Source organism: Brachyhypopomus gauderio, chromosome 4 (genome assembly GCF_052324685.1).
Source record: "Brachyhypopomus gauderio isolate BG-103 chromosome 4, BGAUD_0.2, whole genome shotgun sequence".
Taxonomy (NCBI): domain Eukaryota; kingdom Metazoa; phylum Chordata; class Actinopteri; order Gymnotiformes; family Hypopomidae; genus Brachyhypopomus; species Brachyhypopomus gauderio.
In genome coordinates, this window is record NC_135214.1 from 5,871,593 (window position 1) to 5,887,011 (window position 15,419).

The 15,419-nt window shown below is 47.1% G+C and overlaps 1 protein-coding gene across 2 annotated transcripts in view; it reads left to right on the forward strand.

The window, feature by feature from the left end:
* Window positions 1-15,091, forward strand: part of adcy5 (adenylate cyclase 5) — a 54,297-nt gene extending 39,206 nt beyond the window's left edge. Inside the window, exons 8-21 of one of the 2 annotated variants that reach the window (XM_077001763.1) lie at window positions 259-396; window positions 5,829-5,851; window positions 6,691-6,850; window positions 7,768-7,865; window positions 8,377-8,464; window positions 9,315-9,431; window positions 9,665-9,829; window positions 9,996-10,171; window positions 10,941-10,961; window positions 11,371-11,503; window positions 11,658-11,921; window positions 12,005-12,209; window positions 12,488-12,612; window positions 12,726-15,091. In XM_077001763.1, coding sequence (XP_076857878.1) covers window positions 259-396; window positions 5,829-5,851; window positions 6,691-6,850; window positions 7,768-7,865; window positions 8,377-8,464; window positions 9,315-9,431; window positions 9,665-9,829; window positions 9,996-10,171; window positions 10,941-10,961; window positions 11,371-11,503; window positions 11,658-11,921; window positions 12,005-12,209; window positions 12,488-12,612; window positions 12,726-12,854 — 1,842 coding nt within the window. In that variant the 3' untranslated portion in view covers window positions 12,855-15,091. The remainder of the gene's footprint in view (window positions 1-258; window positions 397-5,828; window positions 5,852-6,690; window positions 6,851-7,767; window positions 7,866-8,376; window positions 8,465-9,314; window positions 9,432-9,664; window positions 9,830-9,995; window positions 10,172-10,940; window positions 10,962-11,370; window positions 11,504-11,657; window positions 11,922-12,004; window positions 12,210-12,487; window positions 12,613-12,725) is intronic. The other variant, XM_077001764.1, reaches the window with a different exon arrangement.
* The last annotated feature ends 328 nt before the right edge of the window (window positions 15,092-15,419 follow it).

The window sequence follows — 15,419 nt, forward strand, 5'->3', positions numbered from 1 at the left end:
AAGTAGGAAAGTGAACTGGTGTTGTGATGGGTAGAACACTTAACTCCCCTTAACGCTGGATGCTGCTCTCTGAACTCGTGGCTCGGGGGAAATTAAGCAAAGGGGTTAATCTTTCCCCTCTTTCAGGCTTATGGTGCACGGTGTTAATGCATGGACTATCCTAATCTTTAGTTATGTGCACTAGTTGTAGGTTAAATAATTAAGCCCCAAATCAGTTTGTAGTCAAAGTAATTGAGCCAGTGATGTTTCTCGGAACAGAAAGAAGAGAAAGCCATGATCGCCAAGATGAACCGTCAGCGCACCAACTCTGTCACACACAACAGCTCTCACTGGACGGACCGGCCGTTCTACAACCACCTGGGGGGGAACCAGGTCTCCAAGGAAATGAAGAGGATGGTGAGGGAAATTGATGCGCGTGTGCAGACGTCTACACACATGCATGGGCACGCACGCACGCACACACACACACACACATGCACGTGTGCATGTAGACCAGTACACACACGTGCGCATGTACACAGGTACACACATGTACACTCTCACTTTCATCAACCATGCATTGTATTTATTGTTGACCAAGCTCACTACATTACATCTGTCTGTATTCTGTGTGGAGTGGCACGTTGCCCTTTGCAGGCAAAAATACTGCTGGGCGTTAAACAAGTGCATGTTTGCATTGGTTTTAATTGCTGTGAGTCACACCAATTGCCACGTCTGAAGGAAGAAGCTCATTTATTTCTTTATATTACACAGTGTGTTGGGAGGCTGAACAGTCCCCTCCTCTCTGAGGATCGCCACGCCCGTGTCACTAAGCTCCGCCCTCGCCCTCTCCCTCTCCGGGTGGCACAAGGGAACGCAGCTCTGATTAAATAAGGCAGACCCGCTTCACAAGATGCCCATAAGGATTTAATCAGGCAGAGTGGAACCTGCAATTAGAAGCAGCACCCCTGAGGAACACCCTTTATCTCGCCCTCTTTTCTACTAACACCCCACCCCCCCCCCACCCCACCCGACCCTTTCACTAATACCATAGCAAAGGTCCCCGGTCTAAATTAATTGATTTGGCCACGTCTGTCAAAGAAAACAGTAAGAGGTGATTAGAGGCATAAGTCCTACCCATTCACTGATGCTTAGCTCCCAGTATGAGACTTCACAAAAGCTAACGAGGAAAATAAAGTTGCATGTGATGCAGGAATTCATGGTGGTTCCTTTACTGCCCCAATGTCCTGACAGCAGGATAGACAAAAGGATTAACCGCCTTCCTTCACGCCGTTGTCCGCATAAGTGACACTTTAGATATGTAGATATGCATAGATCTTCCTCATGAGTGTAATGTGACATCATCTTCCTCATGTGTATAATCTGTGATCATTTTAAAATGACAAAACACGCACCACGTTAATTTCTGCTGAGTTGTCTAGAAAACTACGGTGGCTTCAGAGGGCCAGAAATGGCGCCTGCATGTGCTGATTCCCACCCTTGGTGCTCCCTGGGCCGTTGTGATCATGTGACTGGAGTAGAAAGGTGATGGGCCTGGGTGGCAGAGAATACGCTATTCCTGCAAGACTTCAGGGCCCATTACTACACCCCTAGCAACTGATTCAGGAACACTATTTTTACATGAGCGCTGGGGCTAAATTTAGACGCTGAGTAGGTAGACGTGACGGCGGCTGCAGGCTGGCAGATCTCTGACGTGCACACAATTGTGCATTTCCCCGGAATGCACACAGAGTCGGGTGCGTGGTTTCACCAAGCACCACGTTACCATCGTTTGGTCCTCCGGATGTATGTGGATGGGATGGTTCCCCCCGGTGTGTTCAGGCTCTGTGACCATCATGTGAGACCATCATGTGAGGTTTCTGCTAGAAGACCATATCAGGTTATGCTCACGTGGTGTCCAGGCCCTCCTGCCAGGCCAAACCAAAGCTGGGCTCATGCTCTCTTTATTTACAGTGAATGTCAGCAAAACTCTCTCACATGGACTCTGAATGTGATCCCTTAACAGTAGTGCCTGTTATTACACTTACACACACACACACTGGAGACTGTCTGGAGAGGAATAAGAGGACTCGGGCAGCATGTGCAGATCATTGCGAGAAGCGGCTGGCTGCCTCGTGGCTGTGTGTGTATGTGTGTATGTGTTTGGGTGTGGTGGGATCCTGACACACAGATAACAAACCCCTTCTTGTTTGTGACTGTTTGCAGCGTTTTTTGGCCTGTGGCCTGTTTCTTCTTATTGTCGTTTTTGTTGTTGATTTTAGCTGTTTTTAGGATGACACAGACAGAAAATGTACATACACGTAAATAGAAACAGCTCCCAAACATGGAGCCTCACTGCTGTGCATCACAGCTCTAGCCCAAAGGTCATTTATCCAATCCCAATAGAAAATACATTAAATAAACCGTGCTGCCTAATGTTAACAGAACATAGGACGGAAACAGTGGGACAACCGCGCCATACATGTGGAGATCATGCACTGACACCAGTAAAGTTCTTAGCCGAGAGAGAGCTGAACTGGTTTGCTGTGGTTGGAGGGCAGGATCGACGCCCTGGGGCAGATGGCGGCTTCCTGGGAACGCTCGTCTGTTTTCAAATGAACAGCCCAGCCAATCACAGACTATCAGTAATTGTCTGTCTTATCAGTAAGTGTTGAGGTGGTTGAAAGGGGAGAATGTGAGAGGGTGAGAGAAAGTGAGAGAGAGAGCGAGAAGGAGATACTAACCAGATGGACACGTGCATCAACACACAAACCACGCAAGCAGCTCACGTGCATTGCACGTCGTGTGTAGTTTAACACCCTACAAACGTCTCACGTCCGCTGGACAGAAACTCTGAGGTATCTTGTTGCACACAATCATTTAGAGTGAAAACCACGTGGAAACAAACCAGAAGGTGGAGCGTGATTCCCTCTGTGGTGCTGGAGATTTAACATTTAACTTGGAGGCAGAATGTCCCACACCAGCGTCTCCTTTACACCAGGCCTGTTTCTTGGACACGTACAGTATCCACACTTCTTCTGTGCTGATAGTTGGCTTTGTGGTTTAGTTCCTCTCTTCCTCCGATTTCTCTCCTTTTCTCTTCTGTGTGGCGCAGATGTGTAATGGCGGGCAGACGACGTGTAAGGTATTTAGGGCCTTTGCGTTCTCCAGTGTCACCCCTCAAACCAGTCCAGCTCTCAGGTCCCAGAAGTGCCCAGGACCTGTCCTATCACGTGGAAGGAGAGATGGCAACTGTATTGCTTTTACATTCACGCAGCTTGGATTTAAAAGTTTTTCAGTCTTTTTATTTCTGTCTGTGAAGACTAGTGTTGCCACCTGTCCCGGTTTTCACGTGCCTGTCCCGGTTTTCCCGGGCTGTCCCGGTTTGTCCCGGTTTTTCGTCTTTTTAATATTCGGTCCCGGCAAAAAAACTAGGTTAGTTCAAACCACGATTCAGACTGTTTCTGCACACTTTAAATCTGTTATTTTTTCTCGCTGTGTCTATTTTAAACCTCCTCCGGTGACGTTTTACGTTACGTTTATGTTCGCCACCCCGCGCTCAACAACTTACGTTCGCCACACCCCCCCCCCCCCCCCCCCCCCCCCCCCCCCCCCCCCCCCGGTCAACAGATTACACTCGCTCAGTATGACAGTGTCCTTGGCTGTGTTCGAAATAGTCTACTACATACTACTGGCGTACTGATCGAGCCCCAAATCAGTATGCCGTATGCAGTATGTGACCAAAATGAAAATTTCCAGTACGTGAAACATACCCGGATGACCTACTACTTCCGCAAAATATTCCAGTACGCGAACAGAGCTATCTTCGTGGTGTACTGCATCCCATCATGCAACGCTACGTTCCCGTGACGCCGTAGTGTGCTTTGCTTTTGTCGCATACTGGAAACTGTACTGCATACTACTACGAGGACCAGTATGCAGTATCCAGTATATACTGAGTCCAGTATGCAGTATCCAGTATGTAGTAGTCTATTTCGAACACAGCCCTTGTTTTTTGTCAGACCTAGGTGGCAACCGTAGTGAAGACCAGCCCCGTCTACAGGGGGGGACAACCGGGTCTGTTGTCCCGGGCCGCAGGGCCAGGGGGGCCCATCAAAGAGCCCAGCAATTTATTTTTTATTTAAAGTCTATAATTTTGAAATAATATTGAAATCTTTCTCAAATTCTGCATTGAAATCTTTCTCAAATTCTGTATTGAATCTGTAATTGAAATTCTGTACTCAAAATAAGCTCAATGGCTAAAATATATATGTTTTTTTTACCTATCTGCATATTTTCCATTAAGCGCATACACCCCCGCCTCCCACTGAAAAATGGTTTGATCCAGCACCGACCGTAACCGGCTGGTACCCGCCCAACAGCGGGAAATACAGGCTGTGTTCGAAATAGACTACTACATACTGGATACTGCATACTGGACTCCGTATATACTGGATACTGCATATTGGTACTCGTAGTAGTATGCAGTACAGTTTCCAGTATGCGATAAAAGCAAAGCACACTACGGGGTCACGTGAACGTAGCGTTGCATGATGGGATGCAGTACACCACGAAGATAGCTCTGTTCGCGTACTGGAATATTTTGCGGAAGTAGTAGGTCATCAGGGTATGTTTCGCGTACTGGAAATTTTCATTTTGGTCACATACTGATTTGGGGCTCGATCAGTACGCCAGTAGTATGTAGTAGACTATTTCGAACACAGCCACAGTGGTGGATAGTTAAAGTAAACAGAAATCTGTAGCGCAGAAAAGAAAGGAAAAACATTTACCTGACGAATTTTAGTTGCATTGTGTTCCAGGTTTGAAAAGTGCTGGAATTTAGGCTAAAGTACTTGAAAATGCTTGAAATTGTAACTACTTGGTTTTACAACAAATATCTATCTGACTGAACAGTCCTCTTGTATTACGTTAACAAATACGAGCCACTTGTAATTCCAGGACGAAACATGAGAGAATGTGAAGACGTTAAGATTGGGCGTTTTGAAAATAAACCACCATTAAATAATGTGATTAAAAAAGCGAATTATATCGAATCATTTCGAGTATATGTATAAATATTTAACTTAATTAAGTTTAACGTGCTGGAAAATATTGAAATGGACCTTTAAAATGACGTACAAGTGCTTGAATTCCACCTTGTAAAGGTGTATGAACCCTGCATACATGACTTTGTTCATTGCGCTGAAGCGCGGCGCACGCGAAGTTACAAAATTCGAGAGGTGCACGACCTCGCGAATCGACAGCGCGTGAGGCCCTCGCACGGGCGGTGCCACACCGATTACGTCATTTTCGCCGCGCGAACCGCAACGCTCGCGACGCGTCCAGTCAGCTGTCAGAAACAGCTTTGATGTGTGGCTATATTATATACTATATGACCTAACACAAGGATTGTCTGCTACAGAGGAAATTCAAATGACGTGCGCGCGGGGGGAGGGGGGGTGTCACATGAAACTTTCTTGTCCCGGGCCCCAGCAAGACTGTCAACGGGCCTGGTGAAGACCATTTATTTTTCGGCATTCGAAACCCATGTTGGCAAAACATGGTTTGATATAGGACGTTTTGATACCACAGCGCAAACTTTAATGCATGTCAGTGAGGAGGTGAGAGTTTCTGCACATGATGAAAGCCAGACGTTATATTCAGGCAAGGTGGAAACTGCGAAGTGTAGTGTTGTTTTGTTCATGCGCTCATCTACCAGCAGGGGTCAGTGTTGTTCCACAAACCCATATTGTCGCGCTGATCGTTTGCTTGGTGTTCCGCTGCACAGCGCTACTCTAGTTTTGCCATTAATAAAGTTAATGTTGTTGATTTATTGTGTTCCCCTGCAGGGATTTGAAGACCCCAAGGACAAGTGAGTACTAACGCTTATCTGCTCCCGCCCAATTCTGTTCCCTCAGCTCTGGTGAAAAGACTACCGCCTGCGAGCTAGGGTTTTACTGCCACCTTGAAAGCCACACATCTTTATTACCCCAGTGATAATGCGACGAACACTATCCAGCGTGTCAGGGGTTCACCTAGTACCCTCTGCTTTCAAGATGGCATTGGACCCATGCTTTCTGTCACCTGTTGGCTAGACAGAAAATAAATATATAAACATCTGGGGATCTGTAGTGCATGAATAGTGCTGGCTCCAGAATATGTGTACAAGGTGTGTGTGCGCTACGTTTTTGGTCCATATTTGCATGAATTTTCATGCAGGCCCGTTGCTTGTACTGGAAGATTCGATCAGCAGCCATTGCATTGTGGAAAAGAGTGAAAGCAAAGCACTGGTGCATTAGAAAGCATCTCAGAAATGATGCTGAATGCTAAAAATAAATCATATCCTACATAGGATGCATCTGCAGTCCAGCTGACTAATCCTGTTCGGCTCTATTTACTAGGACGTTTTGCAATGCTAGGTTTGATCAAACGTATCAAATATTTTGGAAATCTGCATGCTTGTCATTAACTGTCCGCTGTTCGGTGTCTCTCAATGATCACCAACGAATGGACTCGCCATACCGGCATGCACGACAGCCCTTCTTGACCCGCGAGCGAACGCTCGCGCCAGTGCACGCGCGCCAGTGCCGCGGCGCCGCTCGTCGCCGTTGTGTGTGCGGGGGTTTGTGGGGGGAGCGGCCGCCCGTGCGAGCTCGTCGTCCCGGCGGCGAGGAGAGGTGGAACAACGACGTCTCGTCTTGTGTTATCCAGACATTTCATTTTCAGAAACACCCAGGAAAACCTGAACCCCGAGGACGAGGTGGACGAGTTCCTGGGCCGCGCCATCGACGCGCGCAGCATCGACCGCCTGCGCTCCGAGCACGTGAAGAAGTTCCTGCTGACCTTCCGCGAACCAGACCTGGAAAAGAAGGTACTGCTTCAGACAGCCCAGGTTCGCTCACTTACAAACACCACTGTGTTTCCTTAGGACGCCGGCTCATTATAAACCACATGGGGACATTAATGTTTCCATTTCAGTAATATTGCACATCTAAACATGAACACAGTTGTCTTACATGCACCTAAGAGGCCTCAACCAAATGTGGGATTCTTATCAGCTGCACGTCCACGCATTTCCACGTGCGCCTTGTGCTTCACCTGTCCAAAATGTCTGGAAACGTGCATATTTGCGGAGACATTTTTAACTGACGTGAACCGCAAAAAGGGACATCAAGGCTGCAAGTCCAGAGTGAGTCACGCGGTGACATTTGAGTGGAGCCCAATGACTCGGCTGGCTTTTGTAATGGTTCCCTCGGAGTGCTGGTCACGAGCGCACCACCCTGCACCTCTCGACCAGCCTGGTGAGCTACAGCCGTCTACATAATGACAAAGGCAAGCGAAGAACCAGAATAGAAAGAGAAGAATTGTCCAGGGTTATAAAAAGATAACGGAGGAGGATTAAAATGCATCTCCTCCGCTGTGTGCCACTGCGAACCCCTTTCAGCAGTAAACAGCCCCCCCCACCTGACTGGGATCAGTGGCCCCTGTCACACCTGCCCAGCTTTTGTGTACAAGGTGACGTAATGGCCGCTGTTTTGTTCCCTACAGCTGCATGCGTTTCTTTTCGCCAACGTGTCTCTTTTCAGCCCAGGGAGGAGCTCCATTCTCCCCCATTAACTTTGTACCATCCAGTATTGTCCATTCATTGTCATTTGGGGAGCTAATTGCAGGGACTCTTTTGAAAAATGTTGATGCTTTTTAAAAAGAGACGTGTTTGTCTCTTCTGCTCTCTCCTCTCCCATCATCCCCTCTTCCCTCCCTCCTCTCCCCTCCCCTCCTCTCTCTCAGTACTCTAAGCAGGTGGACTCCCGGTTTGGGGCCTACGTCGCGTGCGCCTCTCTGGTCTTTTTGTTCATTTGCTTCATCCAGATCGTCATCATCCCACCGTAAGTGTTGACCAGCCTGCGTGCTCCACGCTCTAACGTAGGTCTTTGAAACGAGGCACGGCCGAATTAAAATAGGGTCGTTTTGTCTCGCAAGTGAAAGTGAAGCTTCTTCGTTGCAGACGGAATGGCGATACAATGGCAGGTTCTTTTCAGGGTTTCTACCGTGATGGTGAGGGCGGCAGAGATTCAGTACTTTCCAAACTGTGGGCGCAGTAGATCAACAAGCCGCCTAACATCTGCTCATCTCTGTGCTGGGCTCGTACCAGCTGCCTGTAACCTGCCTCATGTGCAGGGGGCTACCACTACAGCTCTGTGCACTGATGACTAGAGTGTGTGGATCCTTTCTTGATCTCTGTCCTCCATGGTGTTTTATTGCTGTTTTTTCTTCTCCGTCTCTTCTGTTCACCCTTCATCTCCATCCTTATTTCTTTCTCTCCCCCATCTCTCTCTATCTCTCTTTCTCCCCCTTTTACTTTCTGTCACCCAAACCTTTCTGTTCTCTGTTCCTCAGCTCCAGTTTGATGGTCGGCTTTTTTGTGTCCTGTTTGATCACTCTGATGGCCGTCATGTTCGTCTCGGCCATTTACACCTGTTTTGGGGTAAGTCGTCTTTAATAGCTCCACCTCCCCGCTCAGCCTTACCGTCGAAGCATTCACTAGCTTACAAAAACACAGCCAGGCCCAGACAGTGTCGGGTCCACTCGGGACTACACACCCCTCAGCTGCACGTTACGGTTTTCTCCAGCGCTGAAGACAACGCGTGTTGTCACCGAGTCGGAGCAGACAGAGGCACGAGGCGTCTCTGGCTGACAGTGACTGATTACCCGTTGTGGAGAGCCGGTCTGAGCACAGTGCACTCTCACCAGTCAGCTCGCGAATCGCTTGTGTGGATGCGGCCGTTTTCCTTAGCGGTGAAACCTCGTAGCTGGTCCCAGAGAGGCTCCGAGTCAGACAGACGTAGCACATATCTGGCAGCCTCTAAGCAGACCTAGGACTTCTGGCAGTGAAGGACGCCTAACTGTCAGTGCGGGACCCCCCCCCCCCCCCCTTACACTCTAAGGTTGAAAATTGGATTGACCTTACGGTTGGCTCCTGACCGTGAAAGGTCTCTCAGAAAAGTCTTTCATGTTGCTTATACGAAAACCTGTATGTAGTTTAAGGTCCGTGGACATTCCTCTGCTAGGCTGCTGGAGGAGTGATACAATAAGATCAAATTCTGTAGACAGCTTTTAAAAGAAAAATATTACCATGTCCAACAATAAAATTAATTACATTCCTCCAAACTGCAGACTACATGCTGAGATGGGCCCGAGGGTTTTTCATGATTCTTGAGGATTGAGAGAAAATTCGCTCCACATTAGGATACTGAACAGAGCAGTTATTAAAAGTTTCTCTCGGTGGATTAACATCTCCCTGAAGCCGTGGTAGTCACTTCTCTTCCACCTGACAGCTCTTCCCAGGGCCACTGCAGAACCTGTCCAAAAGGATCGTTCAGTCCCGGCTCAACAGCACACTGGTGGGAGTCTTCACCATCGTCCTGGTTTTTCTCTCCGCCTTCATCAACATAGTGAGTTCATTGTCTTCCGGCAGGAAGTGGATATCAATCACTTCAGGGATCAATACACCTGTATTGGCAAATCACAAGAGTCCTTAGGCACAAGTCCATAGTGTCCATAGTGGGCCTTTACACGTTAACGTGGATGTTGGTAGTTACAGCATAACAACAATAGTCCTGCTATCGACCGCGACACGCGATTGAACACGACGTCCTGATGGGTTTGTCACATCTCCGTCCTCCAGTTCACCTGCAGCACTGATGACCTGAAGATGTGTCTGGCTCGGGAGTTCAACGTCAACCCCACTGGCGTGAACGCCTGCCACGTGCGCGCCTCCACCTTCAACTACTCCCTGGGGGCGGGGGGCAGCTTCTGCCACACTCCCTCCCCTGCCTGCAACTTCCCAGAGGTGAGTATGTCTGGAGACGCTCTTCCTTCTCCACCTCAGACCAACAGTCGACTCCACCAAAGATCTCAGGGGGGTGTGCATTTTTAATAAAGACATGAAGCTGTAACACATTTAGTAGACATAAGTATTTGTGTGTGTGTGTGTGTGTGTCCGTCCTCTCCTCCAGTACTTCTCGTCGTGTGTGTTGCTCAGCCTCCTCGCCTGCTCTGTGTTCCTACAAGTGAGCAGTATTGGGAAGCTCTTCCTCACGCTCTTCATCGAGAGTGTCTACGTGCTGGTCATAGAGGTGCCTGAAGTCAGCCTGTTTGACAACGTTGACCTCCTGGTCATGGCCAACGCCATGTGAGCTACTCGCCCACTGCATAAAATACACTCATCATGTGTGCTGAGAAACACAGCTACAACACAGTTTAGTCACACCTGGACTGGAACTGAGATTTTGGTGTCAGACCGTAATTATTTCAAACACAGTTAAGCCATATTCATATCCATATTCCACTTGCATAAGCAAGAATTCCAGATAGGAATTCCCAGCTCTAAACAACGTTACTGAACGGCTGCTCTGTGCTGCCTGTGGTGTGCTGCTCTCAGATCAGTTACAAATACTTTTTTGGAGCATTTTATTCTTGTTTAGGCAGACGACAAGTGTTCATGCCGGCTGTCGTGCACCGTGTCAGAGAGACTGCAGCACCTACACTGAAATGCAGTAATTGATGTTAATGGGAATTACAGTACCATTCATAATCACAGTGATCCTTTCTGTCCTAATCGAGCGGTCCCAGGACTGCGTTCTGATGGACTAAATAAACAGTTATTTCCCAGATACGGTTTGATTTGTCCATTTACATAGACGGGCGTGTAGACAGCCTTTAAAAGAAAAATATTACAGAAGTCTGGCTCATCCCATACACACATGGGCTTTCATAGGTGTTTAGTTAACTTCCAGCCCCGTGGCCCGTGGGCCGCATGAACTCTTCCGTAGGAAGAGCCTCCTGAGCGCATGCTTACTGATTTGGCTCGAACTGCTTTCACAACATCTGTCTTGAAGATAAAGTGGTGTCTGAGGCTCTCTGCCCCTCTCACGCGTCTCCTTTTTGTTTTGTATTCACAGCGAGCATATCAACGGAACAAGGTAAGATGATATCTGCTAAATGGAATCGCAGAGGTGAAGTAAATTCCCTTGAACCTCCACAGCAGGTTGCTGTGATTGCTTGGCTGTGATTGTTGTCGTCGTTACACGAGTACGCGGCATTTTGCTGATGTTTGTAGATGTATAACTGAGATGTTGGGCTGATACGCCGCGAGTAATTGTAGCCTCATGAATGGAAAAGTCAATCCCCTCCATGGAGATGTGATCTGATTCCTTTCAGCTTACCCTTTCAATAAAAGTGTTGCACTTAAATGGTTTTTGAGAAGTATAAATCGGCAGAGCCCTTGACTAGCTTTATTAATGAGATAAAATATACAGATTCTTGTGTTCTTGCTGAGCCTTGCGCCATGATGAACTTCAAAATGCCATTCTGTGTGCGTGTGCTCTGCAGCTGTGTGACAGAATCTAGGGTTCCTCTGAAGATCATGACTCCTGTGGTCGTGACTGTTTTCGTGTTGGCGCTCTACTTACACGCCCAGCAGGTGGAGTCCACAGCTAGGCTGGACTTCTTGTGGAAACTACAGGTCTGTTCTGAATTGCTGTTTTGAACAGCATGTCAAGGACTAATCTAGAATTGCCTCTTTCGTGTCATTTAGTTGTAGTAACAGTCCGGTTTCGGCTGAGACGCTGCCTTTGTCCAGCCTTCTCACTGTGAGCATGTGCCCGCTCCTTCCTCAGGCCACGGAGGAGAAGGAGGAGATGGAGGAGCTCCAGGCCTACAACCGCCGGCTCCTGCACAACATCCTGCCCAAGGACGTGGCCGCCCACTTCCTGGCACGCGAGCGTCGCAACGACGAGCTCTACTACCAGTCGTGCGAGTGCGTGGCCGTCATGTTCGCCTCCATCAGCAACTTCTCCGAGTTCTACGTGGAGCTGGAGGCCAACAACGAGGGCGTGGAGTGTCTGAGGCTCCTCAACGAGATCATCGCCGACTTTGACGAGGTAGAGCTCGAGGTGGTGCCCCTCCCCCCCAACCTCCCGTTGCTAGGCGGGGCCTCACCCGTCCTCCTTCCACTCTTCTCCAGATCATCAGTGAGGATCAGTTCCGTCAGCTGGAGAAAATCAAGACCATCGGCAGCACGTACATGGCCGCCTCGGGCCTGAACGACACCACCTACGATAAAGCGGGACGCTCGCACATCCGCGCCTTGGCCGACTACGCCATGCGCCTCATGGACCAGATGAAGTACATCAATGAACACTCATTCAACAACTTCAAAATGAAGATTGGTACGCATGCTCTGTGTGTAATACATGCCTGTCGCGTACTTGGATATTGCTTTATTATGTAATTTTACTTAATTACGTTTAGATTTTTTTGGTTTGGTTTTTCTTGTAATTATTTTATTAGTTATGCCATTTTATTATTTTGCTGTTTTATTATGTTTTCTTTTATTCATCAAGTAAAGCACTTTGAGTTGCATGTATGTATAAAAGGTGCTATACAAATAAAGCTCATCATTATTAAGGGCTTGTTGTGATTTGAACTTTTGGCTGTGGTTTCATAGGTCTCAACATGGGTCCAGTAGTGGCTGGAGTAATAGGGGCTCGTAAGCCCCAGTACGACATCTGGGGCAACACGGTGAACGTGGCCAGCCGCATGGATAGCACTGGAGTCCCTGAAAGAATACAGGTGACATATTTTTCTACCTGCGTTATATCAGAAAAGCCAACTTTGTTACCTTAAATCATCTATTTCCAAAAACCCCTCGAACTAACTCTGTTGATTGTATTGATTTGTTCCAGGTCACAACCGACCTCTACCAGGTCCTTAGCTCCTATAACTACTTACTGGAATGCAGAGGAGTCGTCAAAGTGAAGGGCAAAGGAGAGATGACCACCTATTTTCTGAATGGAGGACCCAGCAGCAGTTAACACTACTGACGTCAGGTAGCCTAAGAAAAAAGGGGCTGGGTCATGTGATCTCTCCGGCCAATAGAAACTAGGGGTGACTTGTTCAGATGTGGCCCATGCCCAGTCATAGAGCATTTAGTCCTTCCCATGTGTTGAGGCGTCTGGTGGCCTGAATGAAGGAAGCTCTTTTAGAACCTCGTGTTGGTGTGGAGAGATCCAGTCGGAAGGTTTGCCCGCAGGGAACAAGATGACCAGAAGAGACCAAAGAAGCAGAAAGGAGTCTTGGACATGCAAGTCAGTTTGCCCCGTTCTTGCTTGGCCTGCTGTGAGATGATGGATACACAGCTGGGACTGTTTCCTCCAAATCACACAACTGTGAAGTCACTGAAGTATATAAGAGAAAGCAGATGTTTGTGTGTATAACACATCTGTGTATGTGAAGCAATGTATGTTCATACAGTCTCGTTGTCCTCACACACTGCTGAGCTAAACATGGGTAGATTTGCTAATGTGACCATTAGTAATGTGTCCAGCACAGTAATGCTATCCACACACTTCTTACGAACATCTTCAGGACTCGCTGTGGCTGGGATGCCATGGTGGACACTGCTGAAGATGGAGAACTGTGGTGTTCCACAACTAGCACTTCAACATCCAGGATGGGAACTGTTTCGTTGTATGTGTGTGTGTTTACAGAACTCCTCTGTCCCCAGTGATGTACATGTGCCCACACACACAGACGAGTATACACAAACAAGTGTTTCTTTCCACTCACTAAGAATGCACACACAAAAAAACTCACCAAACACAAGACACTTTGGAGGAGGGAACGTGCGCGCCTGGCTTTATTTTCTATTTTTGACATTTTGTATTTTGTCTCAGAAACCAAACCGTATCAAAACTATTTTAGATTCTATATTTTGTACATTAATATATATTAGAGCAATGTCTATAAACACCAATGTGTATTCAGATGTACATATGTCAGAAAAATGTGCAACAATAATGCATATTTAATGGGCAGGGGTCTGATTGAAATGGTTGTAAATTGTCTTTCACCTTTGCTCTCCTTTTGCAGTGATGCAGCACCTGCACACATTTGAAAACCATAAAAAACCACTCAGAGAATCAGGTAGAAATGAGGCCATTACATGCCGTGGTCCTTACTTAACTTGACCGTCATACTAGAGCTGCTGGAATCGTTGCAACCTTTTTTCCGGAATACACCATCACAGCTTAGCAAACACGAGAAACCCCTTGCAATCAGCAGAGCTCACGCTGCTTTTAGCCTTTGGCTAAAGTCGTGCCCTAAAACATTAACACACCCCTTGGCCATTTTGCACTGTTCCTCTGCCTTCCTGCCATCCCTGTCTCCCCCTCTCAGCTCAATCAGATGGTACGACCCAATGAATGTTCATTTTCTCCAAAGAGGCCTTCATATATAAAGAATGCTGAGTGGCTACTAATCTGTGCCATGTTCATCAGTGGAGTCCATGTGGTTATACTCCATGTTTTGGTTTATTTTTACTTGTGGGATGTTCTTTTTCTCGGTGTAAATATTGCCAAGTAAAGGCAGTTAGATGTGCAATGGTCATGTTTCTGTGTAGAATGTTCCATCTGTATTTCAGGAGGTTACTACAGATTATGCTGCTTGCTGATGCTGGTCTTCGTCTGAGAGCTGTCGTTTACAGTGTCTGTGATGGGGCACTTTTCCTAGCACTGCGTACTGTATCCTAAGTTTTGATTTGGGTTTCTTTCCTTTTATACTTTTCCTTTTACGTTTAGTCAAATTGGGTCCCTTTTAGCCTTCCAACATTGTTTTAATATTTGAACGGGTGATCGGTGCCATCTTTTCTGTATTCTTTTTTTTTTGCCTTCACTTGGTCTGTCCTCCAACAAGACTACAATTTTGTGTTTTGGTGTTTTTATGCAAGTTATTGTTGGCTTTTTAACCCTAGGTAAATCAGGTGCCATGATTTATTCAGTTTTCTTTAGCAGATTTCAACAGTCACTATGATCACATGGAGTCACTAAGTTGAGGTGTGAAGGGCAAACATGTTCCGCTGGCCCGTTTTCTCTCCCTGAGGGATCCAGGTTCCCGATTATGTTGTCTGTGTACAACCTTGAAGGCCCACGTTCTATCAGCTGATTAACTGCAGGTCTCACAGAACTCAAGGGTTGTTTTCCAAATGTGCTATGTCAAAAGATGCATTATACCTTTTTTTATTTACATTCAAATAAAGCACTTCAAATGCTGACACATTCCCTAACATAATTACACTATCAGTGCTTTTGTTACACAAGCCAGCATTTGGTGAGGCTGAGATTTGCATGCAAAACGTTTTGATGGACATTTTATAGTCTGGCCAGAGGGTGGCAGCAGCACACTTTCGGAATGTCCATTTAATCAGTCCATTTGAGTTCAATTCATATGAGCACCTAGAAAGACCTAATAAATAAGCTTACTGACGATACAAAAATACAATCGGCTAATATGTAGAGCACATATTCTATACAGCTAAAACCATCTGATAAAGAACAAGGTAGCCAGCGTGAACAGGCGACTGAGCGTGGCGGCCCTGGAGG